This window comes from Perca fluviatilis, chromosome 23 (genome assembly GCF_010015445.1).
Source record: "Perca fluviatilis chromosome 23, GENO_Pfluv_1.0, whole genome shotgun sequence".
Classification (NCBI taxonomy): Eukaryota; Metazoa; Chordata; class Actinopteri; order Perciformes; family Percidae; genus Perca; species Perca fluviatilis.
In genome coordinates this window covers 15,762,081-15,776,058 of record NC_053134.1, presented here as the reverse complement: position 1 = coordinate 15,776,058, position 13,978 = coordinate 15,762,081, and the positions used below count along the sequence as shown (strand labels likewise).

At 40.1% G+C, this 13,978-nt stretch overlaps 3 protein-coding genes across 4 annotated transcripts; 1 reads left to right on the top strand and 2 right to left on the bottom strand.

The window, feature by feature from the left end:
* Positions 1-3,353: 3,353 nt before the first annotated feature.
* LOC120553452 (dnaJ homolog subfamily B member 9-like) lies at positions 3,354-6,047 on the bottom strand. Of its 2 annotated transcripts, none has more exons than XM_039791849.1 (3): positions 5,936-6,047; positions 5,346-5,587; positions 3,354-4,830 (listed from the first exon to the last, which is right to left on the bottom strand). In XM_039791849.1, the coding sequence occupies exons 2-3, from the start codon at positions 5,560-5,562 to the stop codon at positions 4,355-4,357; spliced, it is 693 nt and encodes a 230-aa protein (XP_039647783.1). In that variant the 5' UTR covers positions 5,563-5,587; positions 5,936-6,047; the 3' UTR covers positions 3,354-4,354. The 2 variants fall into 2 exon arrangements, with proteins under 2 accessions (XP_039647783.1, XP_039647784.1); XM_039791850.1 differs by lacking the exon at positions 5,936-6,047 and adding an exon at positions 5,791-5,906.
* A 7-nt stretch (positions 6,048-6,054) lies between these two features.
* On the top strand, positions 6,055-8,362 carry LOC120553447 (THAP domain-containing protein 5-like). The gene is made up of 3 exons (XM_039791843.1): positions 6,055-6,649; positions 6,966-7,152; positions 7,441-8,362. The coding sequence occupies exons 1-3, from the start codon at positions 6,567-6,569 to the stop codon at positions 8,206-8,208; spliced, it is 1,038 nt and encodes a 345-aa protein (XP_039647777.1). The 5' UTR covers positions 6,055-6,566; the 3' UTR covers positions 8,209-8,362.
* A 2,958-nt stretch (positions 8,363-11,320) lies between these two features.
* Positions 11,321-13,266, bottom strand: avpr2l (arginine vasopressin receptor 2, like). Its single transcript, XM_039791846.1, has 2 exons — positions 11,955-13,266; positions 11,321-11,746 (listed from the first exon to the last, which is right to left on the bottom strand). The coding sequence occupies exons 1-2, from the start codon at positions 12,778-12,780 to the stop codon at positions 11,667-11,669; spliced, it is 906 nt and encodes a 301-aa protein (XP_039647780.1). The 5' UTR covers positions 12,781-13,266; the 3' UTR covers positions 11,321-11,666.
* Positions 13,267-13,978: the final 712 nt, after the last annotated feature.

The window sequence follows — 13,978 nt, the reverse complement described above, 5'->3', positions numbered from 1 at the left end:
AGAAGTTTGTTGTAGTATACACTCGGAGGTTTGGCTGCTGCAAGCGTATTTGATCTGGTACAAACTTAAATGGGCGTTTAAGTTTGGCCAGCACACTCTTGAAAAAGAGATTTTTAATCTCAGTGAGTTTTTTCATGGTTAAATAAATAAATACAAATAAAGTACACTTCTAAGATAAGCCACCGGCTTTGCCCATCACAACAATCAAAGTTGAAATTCTGAAGAAAAAAAAGTAGTTATTAAGAGTTAGGAGAAAAGACCTTGTACAATGGTCACGCATGTGGAACCCAAATTAATTACTGATCTCACTTAGTGAAAACCAGCTTAACAGATATTTTAGATTAGATAATGAAATGAGTTCACAAGGGCTCTCAAGTGGATCACCATTTGCATTGATCCACCATACAGTATGATTTAACACATGCAAGTCATATGAGCTACCATATAATAACAACTTTTATTTATATAGCGCCTTTGAAGAAACCCAAGGACACTATACCTTACATTTAGTCCCCAGTGACTTTGTTATATGCTACATGAGCATAGTAAGGATGTAGTGCTGTTCTGGATTTTTGCTACAGTTGGTCCCATCTCATCTTTAGATATTTAACTGTAGTATGTCACTGCCATGAGGGACAGGGAGACTCTCACCAGTAATGGTTATCCTTTAGCCTACCTAGAAGTTGAGATGATTGTGATATGCTGCATTCATTGACATTTTCATTCATCTGTTTGGAGTCAGATCTCATGAACTATCAGCTGGATTGCTTTAAAGCAAAAAAAAAAAAAAGTGCTGTTTAAATACTTCTCGAGATGGATGGAACTCAATAAAATAAACGCTAAGCATAGTTAATTGATATAATTGTTATTTACCCTTTAACATTAATATGGATGGCAAAGATTGAGCTAATAAATAGGGCCGCAACTTGTATGTAGTAGAAATCTTACTTTTATTTTATTTCAAACATCACATACATTAGGAATGCACATTAGGAGATATTTGTACAGTGCCAGATCTAACATATATTCATGCCCTCACCTCCTATCTTCAAACATTCCGTCCCTCTAAAAAGGAGGTCACATAATCAATACGTAACAATGAGTACATACCTTTAGTGTCAACTGTACTGCAACAGGTGTAAAATACAACTTAATTGGAAGGAAGAGAGAAAAAAAAAAGAAAAGGAAGGAAGAGAGGTGATTAAAGTGACATTGTCTGTATTATTGGTAACCATCTTTGATCAAACCTTTCTGACTTGAACTGTAATCTCGCTGTGATTTTCTCCATTATGAACACACTTTTTACCCTTTCTCGCCATTCCATTATACTGTGAGGTTGTGGCTTCAACCAGGAAGCTGTAATTGTTTTCTTTGCTATTAAAAGCAGAATTCTCAGTAAGGAAATCAAGCTCCTCTCAGCAACATTATGTGGGACTATACCCAGTATGTACAATGCTGGATCTAAATTAAAATCAATACCCAAAACATTTTTTATTTCCTTATGGATATCCTTCCAAAAACCTAAAATCATTGGGCAATCCCAGAATATATGTGTAAAGTCTCCCACCAGTCCGCAACCCCTCCAACGTTTCTCTGAAGTATTACTGTACTTTGAAGTAATAGCTGGAGTGTTAAAATACCTCATTTTGATCTTCCAATCAAACTCCCTCCATGTTGGGCTGCTAATTACCTTGTGTCCTGCTTTGAATGTGTCTTCCCATTGTTCATCTGTTATTATAACATTTGCTTCCAATTCCCATTTTCCCTTGACGTCCAGATTGTTGTCATTAGATTCCTGTTGTAGTACCTTGTACAATTTTGATATAACCCCTTTCTTTGTCTCTCCCTCTGTATATGCCATTAGTAATTATTCTAGTTCCGATGGGGCTCTACAGATATTCTCCCATTCCTTATGTGTAGTAAGGTAGTGTCTAAGTTGTAAAAACTTATAAAAATCATGGGCTGGTAACTCAAATTCTTGTGTTAACTGTTGGAATGACTTTAAGGTTTGCCCCCTAAACATTTGTGCAATATATTTTAACCCCTGGTGTGCCCATCTATTATATCCTGCATCCATCGTAGATGGCAAAAAATCAGGGTTTATCGAAATTCGGGTGGCTCTACAAATGGAGTTTGACAGTTTTCATTTCTTACGTATCATTCACCATACTTTCATTGTCCCCCTGATCCAGACATTGCCCACCTTCAGCTTCTTTAGTGTTACGTCACTCAAAAATGGAAGTGACTCTATCGGTACATTTTTGCAAGAATTTTGTTCCATTCCCACCCACAATGCATCTGCATCTTTTGTAATCCACATAATCATAGCCCTAAGTTGAGCAGCCCAGTAGTAGTTTTTTAAACTGGGTAGATTTAATCCTCCCTTTTCCTTCGGACAAAGAAGTGTCTTATATTTAATTCTAGCCCTCTTCTTTTCCCAAATAAATTAAATTTGGATAAGCTTTTTTTTTTTTTAAAACAAATATTTATGTCTTGTGACTGTGTGCTCTCTACTGGAGTTTATCTTGACCAACAGGTGGTTAGCTATATGTTATAAGAAGGAACACTTGTGGCCGTGGACATCTCCTCCTTGGGTTCACATGACACTTCAACTTTTTGTTGTGCCTTGGTTCAGAAGGATCAGTTCAACAGTTCCTCACGGCTTGTTTAAACCTACATTGTGTAATTTTGAGTTAATTCTTAGCAAAAAAAAATAAAAACTTTGTTCTTTCACAAATATGTGCTCATTCATGTGTAATTACTTCCACCAACTAATCAAAGTATTCTCGTAAGCGTAGAATCTGCCATTCAGAATCATTCAGAATACATACGAGCGAGTCGCTTGAATGACGGCCGCCATGTAGTGCCTCCATCTTTAAAATACATGAGCCAAAGAGGGATATATCTCTGCCGCTTCGCCCTCTTACATTCAGTGGCACCGTGACGAATGCCAGGGGGAGATTACTCGCCAGGGAAGCAAAAAAGAGAATTAAAACGACAACGCAACAGGCAAAGCAACAAGACCAAAGTTAATATTGGAGTGGCTAGAACAGCTGCGTGTAAAAGATGGAGATACTAAGAGCTAATTTCGGGTTCGGCCACCGTATGAGTTAAAATGCGCTCGGAATGGGAAGGGCTATAAAGTAATATTCAGTGGGTTGTCATATACAATTTCACCGCTAGATGGGAGAAATTCTTAGACAATGTAGCTTTAAGTTTTTTCTGTTTCCTTTCAGTTTTAACTGCAGATTTTCTTTGTCATGAATTGTAAACTGGGAAGCAGCTAAACATATATAAAAATGGGTGTTGAAAAAAAATAAATGTATAAAAAATGATATATATTAACTGAAACATTTGCTCTTGAAACTTTTTATTCATTCTCCAAGCATTATGCAACCAATCAACATTCAGGCCACTCTGCGCACACACAAACACACACACACACACACAAACATGTGCACACACACACACACACAAAGTGCAGACATAAGGCAATGACATTAACACAACACTGTCTATGAAAGAGGCAACATGAAGAGCAAAGGTGCTAAATATTGCACATTGTGATCAGTTCAGAAAAACGCTTCAGTCCGTTTAGCTTGACTGGCAGATGACTCATCAAAACAACAGCTGAGAGAGTACACAAACTTTGCCTGTGGCTAAGTTTACCAGCATTTGTCATGGGACTAATTTGAATTCCCTACCCTGACTTAGTGAAGGTAGATGCAACTCTGTAGGAAGAAACTAAAACGAGGTAACTGTTGATAATAGCCAACATCGCAGGATGTGGAGCTTCATTTTCACAGAAATATTTGATGCAGGTGCTATGAATTGACATTTATGAAACTGTAATTTTTGCCAATCTTTAAGATAATTAATAAAAACCAAAAGAAAAAAAATACATGTTCAGAGTACACTATGCTTAGATGAGCCTGGTTTTACATGCAAAAGGTTTATGTTGTAGAGTTCATGATAACATTATGGCCTGAATAGCTGCAGAATGAATGTTCCTGTGGTGTTTTAATATATCTTATTGCCTCTTTCCTTTAAAAAGGAAATTATTTTAAATTCCAATTATCTTTTAACCTTAGGCCATACCTGAGTCTTATATAGATTGCACCATCATAAGTAAACATAATGCACCTTGAAAGCTAATTACTGCGCTATGAGCATCAGGTCAGCTTGGATATTTGTTCCTGGAGGAATTTACATACAGAAAATTACAAAAGCCACACGAAAACCATCCTCTATTCCACCAAAGGGATAAATTGGCATTAAATTCCAAAACCACAATTTAAAAAACCAACAATGTCCTAAGTGGCTGCCCTCGGTAGAGCGACATTTTCTGCTGGTCTCAGGAGCATTCTGTGAAGGTAGTCACCATGTTGCCCCTACGCTCGGTCACTGTCCTGCACTGCTGCTTCCCAGAGCCATGGTATCTGCTGTCAGTCCTGGAACTGTGTGTGTTAAAGGAGAAAATCTTCTCCAAGTCCTCAAACATGTCATCAAAGAGTCCTCCACCGAAGCCCCCCTCCTGAAACGGTCTCTTCGGTCTGTTCATAGCCCCCCGATGGGCCTGAAAGTGGCTGTCAAACTGTCTCTTTTGGTGGGCTTGATTTTGGGAGTGGGAGTGAAAGTGGTGTTGGTGTCGCTGACCAAAAGTGTCAAAGTCTTTGAAAATGTCATCAAAGTTGAAGGACTGGTAGTGCTGCTTAAAGTTATAGTCTCCTCCTCCTCCTCCTCCTCCTCCTCGGCTCCCCCCTGGTGACGGGCCGTGGCCAAACTGGTCGTAGTCTTGCCTCCTCTTATCATCTGATAACGTCTCATACGCTGGTAGAGTCAAAAGACACCTTACATCACTCATTGTGTTCAAACTCATTGTGATTTGGGAACATTTTAGGTTCAGTCTTGAGCAATATAGGGATATTGCTATTTGTTTATTGTAAAACAAGAGAGAAATATTGTCCTATTGGAAATTACACACACACACACACACACATATACACATATATATATATATATATATATATATATATATTTTATTTTTATTTTTATATTATAAATAAAAATTTCAAATACCGTAGATCTTAATAACTCTAGTAAGGCACCTGTCATAGACAATAAATTGAATGGTTGACCTTTCCGGTGCCATTTTCTTTAATAAGGCCCATTAGAGAAGAGAGATGCAATATGTTATCTAACCTAACTAACCTTGGCCATTTCCAATGGGACTGTCACTGACATTTCCCAATCAACCTGCTATACCTATTCTATACATTCATCATCATTTCAAACACGTTATTTCCCCATTGGCATGGAATGGCATACTGTAGGGACTTGCTTACCTTCCGCTATCTCCCTGAACTTGGCTTCGGCGTCTGGGCTCTTGTTTCGGTCAGGATGGTACTTCAGGGCCAGCTTATGGAAGGCCTTCTTGATCAGGCGTTCAGTTGCATCTTTAGGCACCCCCAGTATGTCGTAGTAGTCCCTCTTGGCCAGGATGAACTCTGAGATCAGCAGAATATGCACTGCTAGCAGCAACACCGACTGCGCTGTGGCCATTCTGCTGGTTTTGGCACCTTTGCGGCTGTGAATAGAACAGTTTTGACAGCCCGCGTTAACGACGTTTCACACACCCTTGACACGCAAGGAAGACTTTTCAAAACGGTTTCAAACTTTAAGATTCAGGTACTAACTAGCTAGTCAAAGAACATTCATATAGGTTATATTACGTAACTTTGCTAACTAGCTAGTTTCAACAGAGTTGGGCTCAAGAAAACGACAGCTCACTGTTTTAGTGGAATAATAAGAGAGAAACTTGAACCTCCAGCTCCGCCTTAAAAAAAAGAGCTTGTTAATGATACTCTGTTGTTTGTTCTCAGTTGCAGATAAACCACCCACGACAAACAACGTTAATACTACTGGAAAGGATTACCTGGAGACGAGGTGACAAACTGAGGATACCTCTATCAGCCGCCGACAGCTCCAGCTGATGTGAAACGAAAGCTAGCAATTGTTGACCAGCTACATTCCTGAGCTGTAAAACCACGACTCGCAACACTATTGGTCCATTTCTTAAAACCGTGACTCGGATCACTGCCATTGGTGGAAACAGTGCGCACGTGGAGAACAGGGACAGTCCGAAAATAATACAAGCGAAACAAGATAGTACACTGCGTAAACTTCCGTCTTCGCTTTGCTCTGTTATTTTGGCATGGTTGAGGTTCGAGACCTAAGTACATTATATTACATAGTTTATTTGTTTACTATTTTAAATTATATTTTCAGGTAATAGGTGATGAATACTTAACTTAGACATGCACGCATTCTTTTATTAGATAATTTCCTCCACGTAGTTGTGCAACTACATCTTAATGGTACGTTAACTATCTTGATGGATTAAACGTCATATCCGCTATGAGAACCACAACCCGGAAGAGACTGTTTACGATTTAGCCCTTATATATATATGATTTATCCTAGCTAGTTCTGCTGGTTTGTGTTTTCAGAAAATTTAGCAACAAACGTGTCTCTGTAAAGCGTTTTCATGTAGTTTCACTGTAGATATGCCACGGTACTGCGCTGTAAAAGTTTGCAGAAACCGCGGGGGAACTGCATCTAGACAAGACAAGAGAATTAGCTTCTACCCGTATGTTGTCCATTTTCTTTCTGGTGTGTCTCTGAGTTTAAATGTATGTTGTAGCCAAAGTTAATATTAGAGGCAGCAATAACTTAACAATAACGTAATGTCAGTACTATATAATGTATATCACAATGACTTGGCTGGTTGTAATGGTACAGGGGGGAGACTGTGAGGCTGTTGGAGGGAATGTGCGTTATAATGTCTAACGTTAGAAATGATGCAAAAATATGCAGCGACAACTGATACTCCACTACTGAAATCTTGAAAAGTTTCACTTTCAAACCACCCCTTTACTTTATGTTTTCCTCTCTCCCTCCCAAAGGTTCCCCTTGCAAGACAAGTCCAGGCTCCAGAAATGGGTAGACAACATGAAGCGGGAGGAGTGGACCCCGAGTCGACATCAGTACCTGTGCAGCGAGCATTTTAAAGAGGACTGCTTTGATATCCGATGGGGCATCCGTTACCTGAAGAACACAGCCATCCCAACCCTATTTCCCTCCATTGAGGATGTATGTATCGGTCTTGTTTTCCTGCCTTGTTTTCCAACATCCATCAGTTCTAACTTTAATTAAGGGCTTGCCGGACCCCACACAATTATTTATGGACCAAGTTTTTGGCATTAAACATTTTCTGAAAGAGGAAAAGTGCAAGTAGAATACCAATAAGTGGAAAAATGCACCATCTCTTGCAGAAAAGTTTTAGGCTCACCCAAAGTTTTTGGTGTGCATAAAGCCTGTTCCTTTGTTTTGTAATCTTTTACAATGCCTGTGACCAGACTTCTTTTCTTTTTATTTCAGGCTGGAGAGAAAAAAGTTACCACCATTAAACAAAGCCGCAAGGCCAAACCCAGAACTTTAGACATTGACATTGAGCCCACAGGATTTGACTCGCCTCTCAGCAAGAGGCCGCTTATTTTGGGCAGAACATGCAAAAAGGTGCAGTCAAGTTCAACAAACGGCTCCGTTTGCGAACACACAGAGACGATATTTGAACCACCTCTGGCGTCGGACACCGGCATCTGCTGTCATTCACATCTCTCATCAGAGAGACGGACTGCTGCTTGTGAGATACCGGGCGACAGCGGAATGCCAACATCGTCTTGCATCGCACTGTCCCCATGCAATGAGCCCCAGTCTGAAGAAAAGGCTCACTCGATTGTTACCGTTTTGTGCTGTGAGTCAGTGGGCCCTTTCTCGGATGGAGAGGAAAACGTGGATGCAGCTGCCCTCCAGGCAGCGATGGGCCAGGCTTTTAGCTATGTCCCTGTGGAATTGGTAATGGACGAACCCACAGCCGCTTTTTTGGAGGATAGGGGACCCAGTGAGGGAGAGCACATTTATGCTTACGAGCACTCGTACTGCAGACCGGACACTGACAAAGATCAGCTTTGGCGTAGGATCTTGAGTTTGCATGCAAAGATCTTGGGACTGGATCGCAGGGAGGAGAGCACCTTGGCCAAAATCCGTGCTCTGGAGACTGAGGTAGCCCTCCTGAAAAGAGACGGTGCCGTTTTTAAAGAGAAGCAGAAAATGTTAGAAGATTATATATCATCCATGTTGCTCTGATTTTGCAAGCTATGCACTCCGTAATGAGACTGTTGGTGTGCATGGATTTTAACTGTTACCATTGAGTCACTTTTGCCAATATGTTGCACATGCTCGCTCCCATACATAAAGCACATCAGCACAAACTGTCTTATTAAACTCCGTTGTAACTCAGTGTCCTGCAACATTGCTCTCATATCCATATTACAATAGGCCTTTATCACTGCAGATGTTTTGACCTGTCACAGTAGGAATAGCACAGGTGTTTAAAAACTGAAATTAATGAGGACTAAATTTCATTTAGATACTTTTGTGCATACTGTCACACTGCCATTGCTTAATGTGCTTTTCCCACTATATGACAAGTAAAAACGTCCGCTGTATAAAAAAGGCCTGTTGTATATGTTGTTGTGCTTTTGTCCACACTGTGGCACTGTATGACCATCTTCACAGGAAGTGTTTCTAAGCTTCACTGAAGCATGGATCTCCAGCAGCCTGTTGCTGTGCGTTACTGATACATATCTGAGATTTGCCGTCATGTTTTTACATGATCGTGATCAATACACGATCCTTAACTTATTTAATGGCTCACCATGAACCTTTTTAATACTACATACAACGGCCATAAAAAGTATTTCCTCTTAAAGCGTAACTCTTGCCAAAATGCAACCTAGGGTGTTTTTTTGAATGTACCCAAGTCAAACTTTTTGTTTAAAAGCATAATTAGAACGGAAGCGCCACTTTTAAAGGTCCCATGGCATGAAAATTTCACTTTGAGGTTTTTTAACATTAATATGCGTTCCCCCAGCCTGCCTATGGTCCCCCAGTGGCTAGAAATGGCGATAGGTGTAAACCGAGCCCTGGGTATCCTGCTCTGCCTTTGAGAAAATGAAAGCTCAGATGGGCCAATCTGGAATCTTGCTCCTTATGAGGTCATAAGGAGCAAGGTTACCTCCCCTTTCTCTACTTTGCCCGCCCAGAGAATTTGGCCAACCCATGAGAGAGAGACATCATGGCTTTCAAACGAGCAAAGTGGCAGTTGGTCAAGGCCACACCCCCACCCTCCACCTGGATTTCTGTGCTGTGTTTGAATGCCAGTTCTACCGTACTGTCATTCCGTGTAATCTCCTGCCAGTCCACACAATTCTGCTTTACAGAAAAATCAGTGATGGATTTACTTTGAAGTAGAATAACGTGTATTGTAAATGTGTTTCTTAAAGCATGTGCTTTTCAGGAGGCTGTGTTTGTGTCCACTATGTCCCTGGTGATTGTTTTAAACCACCACAATGACATTATCATGAACCAGCTGCAAGATTTATCTCCCACTTTTCCACCCTTGGGCTCTGAATTAGGCATCATAGTTTTTTGGCCAAGTGAGATACCTAATCTTATTTGAAGCAGCTTTCCAGAATGAAATGCGCCATAGGCTGTCTCTGCATTGTAGCAGTCTTGGCCACAGAATCTGTGGAACAGTGTAGAGTGGATTGTGACCATTATAAAACATTGTATTTTTAACCCTTGTGTGGTCCTTCGGGTCCCAGTGACCCGAAGGACCACACAAGGATTATGTACTTCCCTTTACTTTGTTGAGAATTGCTCTCTAAACCCTGTTTCTTGTAAAGTAAGTAAGTAAAGTTTATTTCTAGAACACATTTAAACACAGTTTAAGCTGACCAAAATGCTGTACAAACAAGAACTAAGGTGCTGTATTAACCCTTGTTTAGAGAGCAATTCTCAACAAAGTAAACGGAAGTACATAATCCTTGTGTTGTCCTTCGGGTCACTGGGACCCGAAGGACAACACAAGGGTTAATCCACATCTGTCTGTGGTTGTCACAAAATAGAAAGAAAAAAACCCACCTGTTAAGCTTTTAATTGAGCCTGGCATTGCGTCACTGCATTACATCAACACTTTAAAATGCAGTAGGCATTCATAATGGCCTTTAATGTGATGGAGAGGCAACTGAGAGGCTAAATTGGTTTCAAATGAATATAATTGATTGCACGTATGAAATAGTTTGTGAAGAGCAATTTCAAATGACTCCGAGGGTTTTGCATTACGTGAGGAGGTTACAAGATGACATATTTTCCTGGCAAAGAATGACACAAGCCCCGGCGAGGATTAAGAGAATGATTCTCAACATGAGTTACAAATTGTAGCAATCCTGCTGCTCTGCATCTCGGCAGGACAACAAAACACTATCACAGTGCATTAGGCCCCTAATCATCCCAGCGCATTTGTCCCCTAATGCACTTTGATTATGTTGTGTCTCTTTGCAAGTGCCAAATCCTATAGAAATATAAGTGCATGTTTTGAATATGGTGGTATTAACAAAGCTATTCACTGCCGGGGAAATGTAAATGACCATCAATAAAAAAGGACTAAAGAATAACATGTTCACAATAAACCAACAAAAGCAACCAATATTTTGGTGCAAATATCAGGAACAGTAACACTTTACAATAAGGTACACAAAAAAATAGGTAGTTAATGATTAGTTACTGTTTTTGAAAGGGTAGTTACCCTTTTTCAGAAGGGTAACGAATGATTAGTTACCCTTTTTGAAAAGGGTAGTTACCCTTTTTCAGAAGGGTAGTTACCCTTTTGAAAAAGGGTAACTAATCATTTGTTACCCTTCTGAAAAAGGGTACCCTTTTGAAAAAGGGTAACTAATCATTCGTTACTCTTCTGAAAAAGGGTAACTAATCATTCGTTACTCTTCTGAAAAAGGGTAACTAATCATTCGTTACCCTTCTCAAAAAGGGTAACTAATCATTCGTTACCCTTCTGAAAAAGGGTAACTAATCATTCGTTACTCTTCTGAAAAAGGGTAACTACCCTTTCAAAAACAGTAAGTAATCATTAACTACCTATTTTTTTGTGTACCTTATTGTAAATTGTTACCCAGTATTTTTCGACGTTTACTTGTTATCAGACAAAAAGGCAAAAGTTATACAAGCAGAAGGAAGAAACGTAAATAGCTAATGTTTGCAGTTTACATTTTAATTACATAAGAAATATTTACAGAACATTCAAAATAAGTCAAATATGTCCATGGATGATCTATAGCATGGCACGTATAGCATTGTTTATCTGTTTTTTTAATGTTTATTTTGAAAAATGTATTTCCTCCAGCACTGAATGAAAGAAGGTATTGTGCTCTGTGAAGGTGTTGTTACCGGTGGAAAAGATGCTGCAATATTTAATATGCATTAGCTTGTTTCATTGATTCAAACCTTTTCGCTAAAACATAAAATATGTGTTTTTCATTAATGCATGATGGGTGCTTTATTTGTCACAACACTGAAACATTGCTGTAAGATGCCAACAGAATTTCAAGCTAATACTCATGTACAACGATCCTGACACTAATCCAGTTATTAGATTCATACACAACAACTACATAGATTTAAACACATGATCCATGATGCAATTAATCTGGACTTCGCCAGGCCCTGGATTGTATCTTGACTGACAGTTAGCTATAATAGAGATATATCCAAGGGTTGGTGCAGCTGTTGAGGCTAGCCAACAACATGATGATGGCAAACACTGGACCTGTGAGAGAGAAAGAGAGATAGGGAAATGGTTAAACAAACTCTTAAAAAGAAAGGACTGGAAAGGTGGCAGCAGATCTCCAAACTTTCTGAGGTGCACAATTGATGACTAACTTGACATGTGGTCCTATGGTGACATTAAATCAATTGTTACAGGCATCTTTGGTCCTCAAAGGATGTGGACCTCCTAGACAATCATTTGGACAAACCTTTAGTAGGCGCACTGCTGGGGCTCCATACAGACCATAACTGGACAACAAAGAACGGGCTCCAACACACTGTGTATGTCATTATAATAACAAAAGTCATTTTCACAGTCTTAAGCATCGCGTTGGACACACCTTTCGTGCCCGCGCGCCCTGTCTGCAGCGCCTTTCTCTTCATGTTGAAGTAGATTGTTGTGCATATTCTCATTTGGCAATAGAGCACAATGACCGCAGGCAGGGCAAACACTGACAGGGTGATCCAGGTGATGTAAACCCTGCTCCCCCACGGTTCAATGAATGTAGCCCAGCAGTCGTACTGGTTCTCCTCCACCTCCAGGAGAGAGAAGATGGAGATCTGAGGAGAGCTGAAGGCGAGAGAGATCAGCCACGCTGTGCCTATAGAGAGGTATCTCCTAAACGAGCCCTTCAAGAAGGAAACCATTGGCTGACAAACCGCATGATACCGGTCTATGGTCATAGCCACTATCATGTACGTGGAGGCAAACATCCCCACCACCTGCAAGTATTTTACGGACCGGCACAGGAAGTCCGTGCCTCGGAACCTGTGCGTAATTTCCATGAGAAACTGCGGTAGGACTTGGAAAAAAGCGACCACCAGATCTGCCAAGCACAGATGCAAGAGGAACAGCTGGGTTTTCGTGTTTCTTTTTCGCTTCTTCCAAAGTGTGTCCAAGAAGAAAAGATTGCCACATGTTGCAAGCACAAAAACCAAACCCAAAATTCCAGCTCTGATGAGCGCAAAACGTCCATACACTTCTCCATCCTCATCAGTTGCCGTTTCTGAGATGTTGTTGCTGTCGGAACCCATTCAGTTTCTGATGTTTCCCGTTTGTAAATTGTGGTTTCAATTAACGTTTCCGTACATTATCCAGGGGTTGGATTATTGGATTATTGCAGTGTTGACGCACTGCAGGCATTTCGACATTTTCCTCCTTTGCGCGCGTGTATAGCAAGTGACTGTGGTGGCTGTGAGATGGGAAAGCCATCGACTTGGAGGGGTGAGGGGGGTCAGCCTACTCAGTGACGACTGTTTGTAGGTGCATGTCATAAGCCTGACATTGACAAACATATTATAAGACACTCCCACGTGTATTTTGTTATCGTCAAACTCATAATCTCAAAATGTACTGTGAAATACAAATACATTCCCTCCTGAACTTATCATTATTAATATCTAACTCATCTTCAAAAGGTGTTTTCTAATGCCTCCTGAACAAGTGCTGAAGCATCTGTTATAGATTACACTTCAAAGTTTTTCAGATCCAGAGAATGATAATCAAAAGGTATTACTCATTTCTGTAATAACCACATCATGCTCTGTGAGTTTTCAAAACATATTATTTTGTTTAGTGTAATATTATGCTAAATAATAAACTTGGCAGAAGGGATTACAATCTATTCACCGCTCCTGATCCTAATTTAATAAGAATTTCATAAACGTTCTGCATCTTATTTGTTGCTAGTCTTAGCGGGACAACTGAGCAAAGAGCAACTGAAATAACTGTGAAAACTGTGGAAAAAAAAAATACACATTAGTTTTCTTCACTGCTATTATTAGGGGTTGGCTTGATAATTGCACTAGGAGTTAAAAGCTCTGACATTTAGATTGGGAAGGCAGAGAAAGAACTCTAGAGCAGAAAGGAAAGTCTGAATACAGCCGTCTTGATGTCAGACACAACAGAAATGTGATCTCAACATTGCTTAAAACCAGAGGATACTACTTTGCAGAGTGCCATCAGATGTGAAGGCCATGCTTTTCAACATTCAGAAAGGGTTCTTTTGAATATAACCTGGAAATCAAAAGGAAGGCTGTCAATAGTCTTCAACTGCTCAAGTAGGAATGAGCAGACCCTGGTCGTTTGATCAGATGATCAGGGAACCTTCTTGGCTAAAAATCGTGTTAAACATTGAGTCAACCAAACCTGACTGCTCAGATGTGAGTTGAAGGCTGTCAAGCACACAAATAACGTTAATTTACACCTAAAGTTGCATAATGAAATATGAAT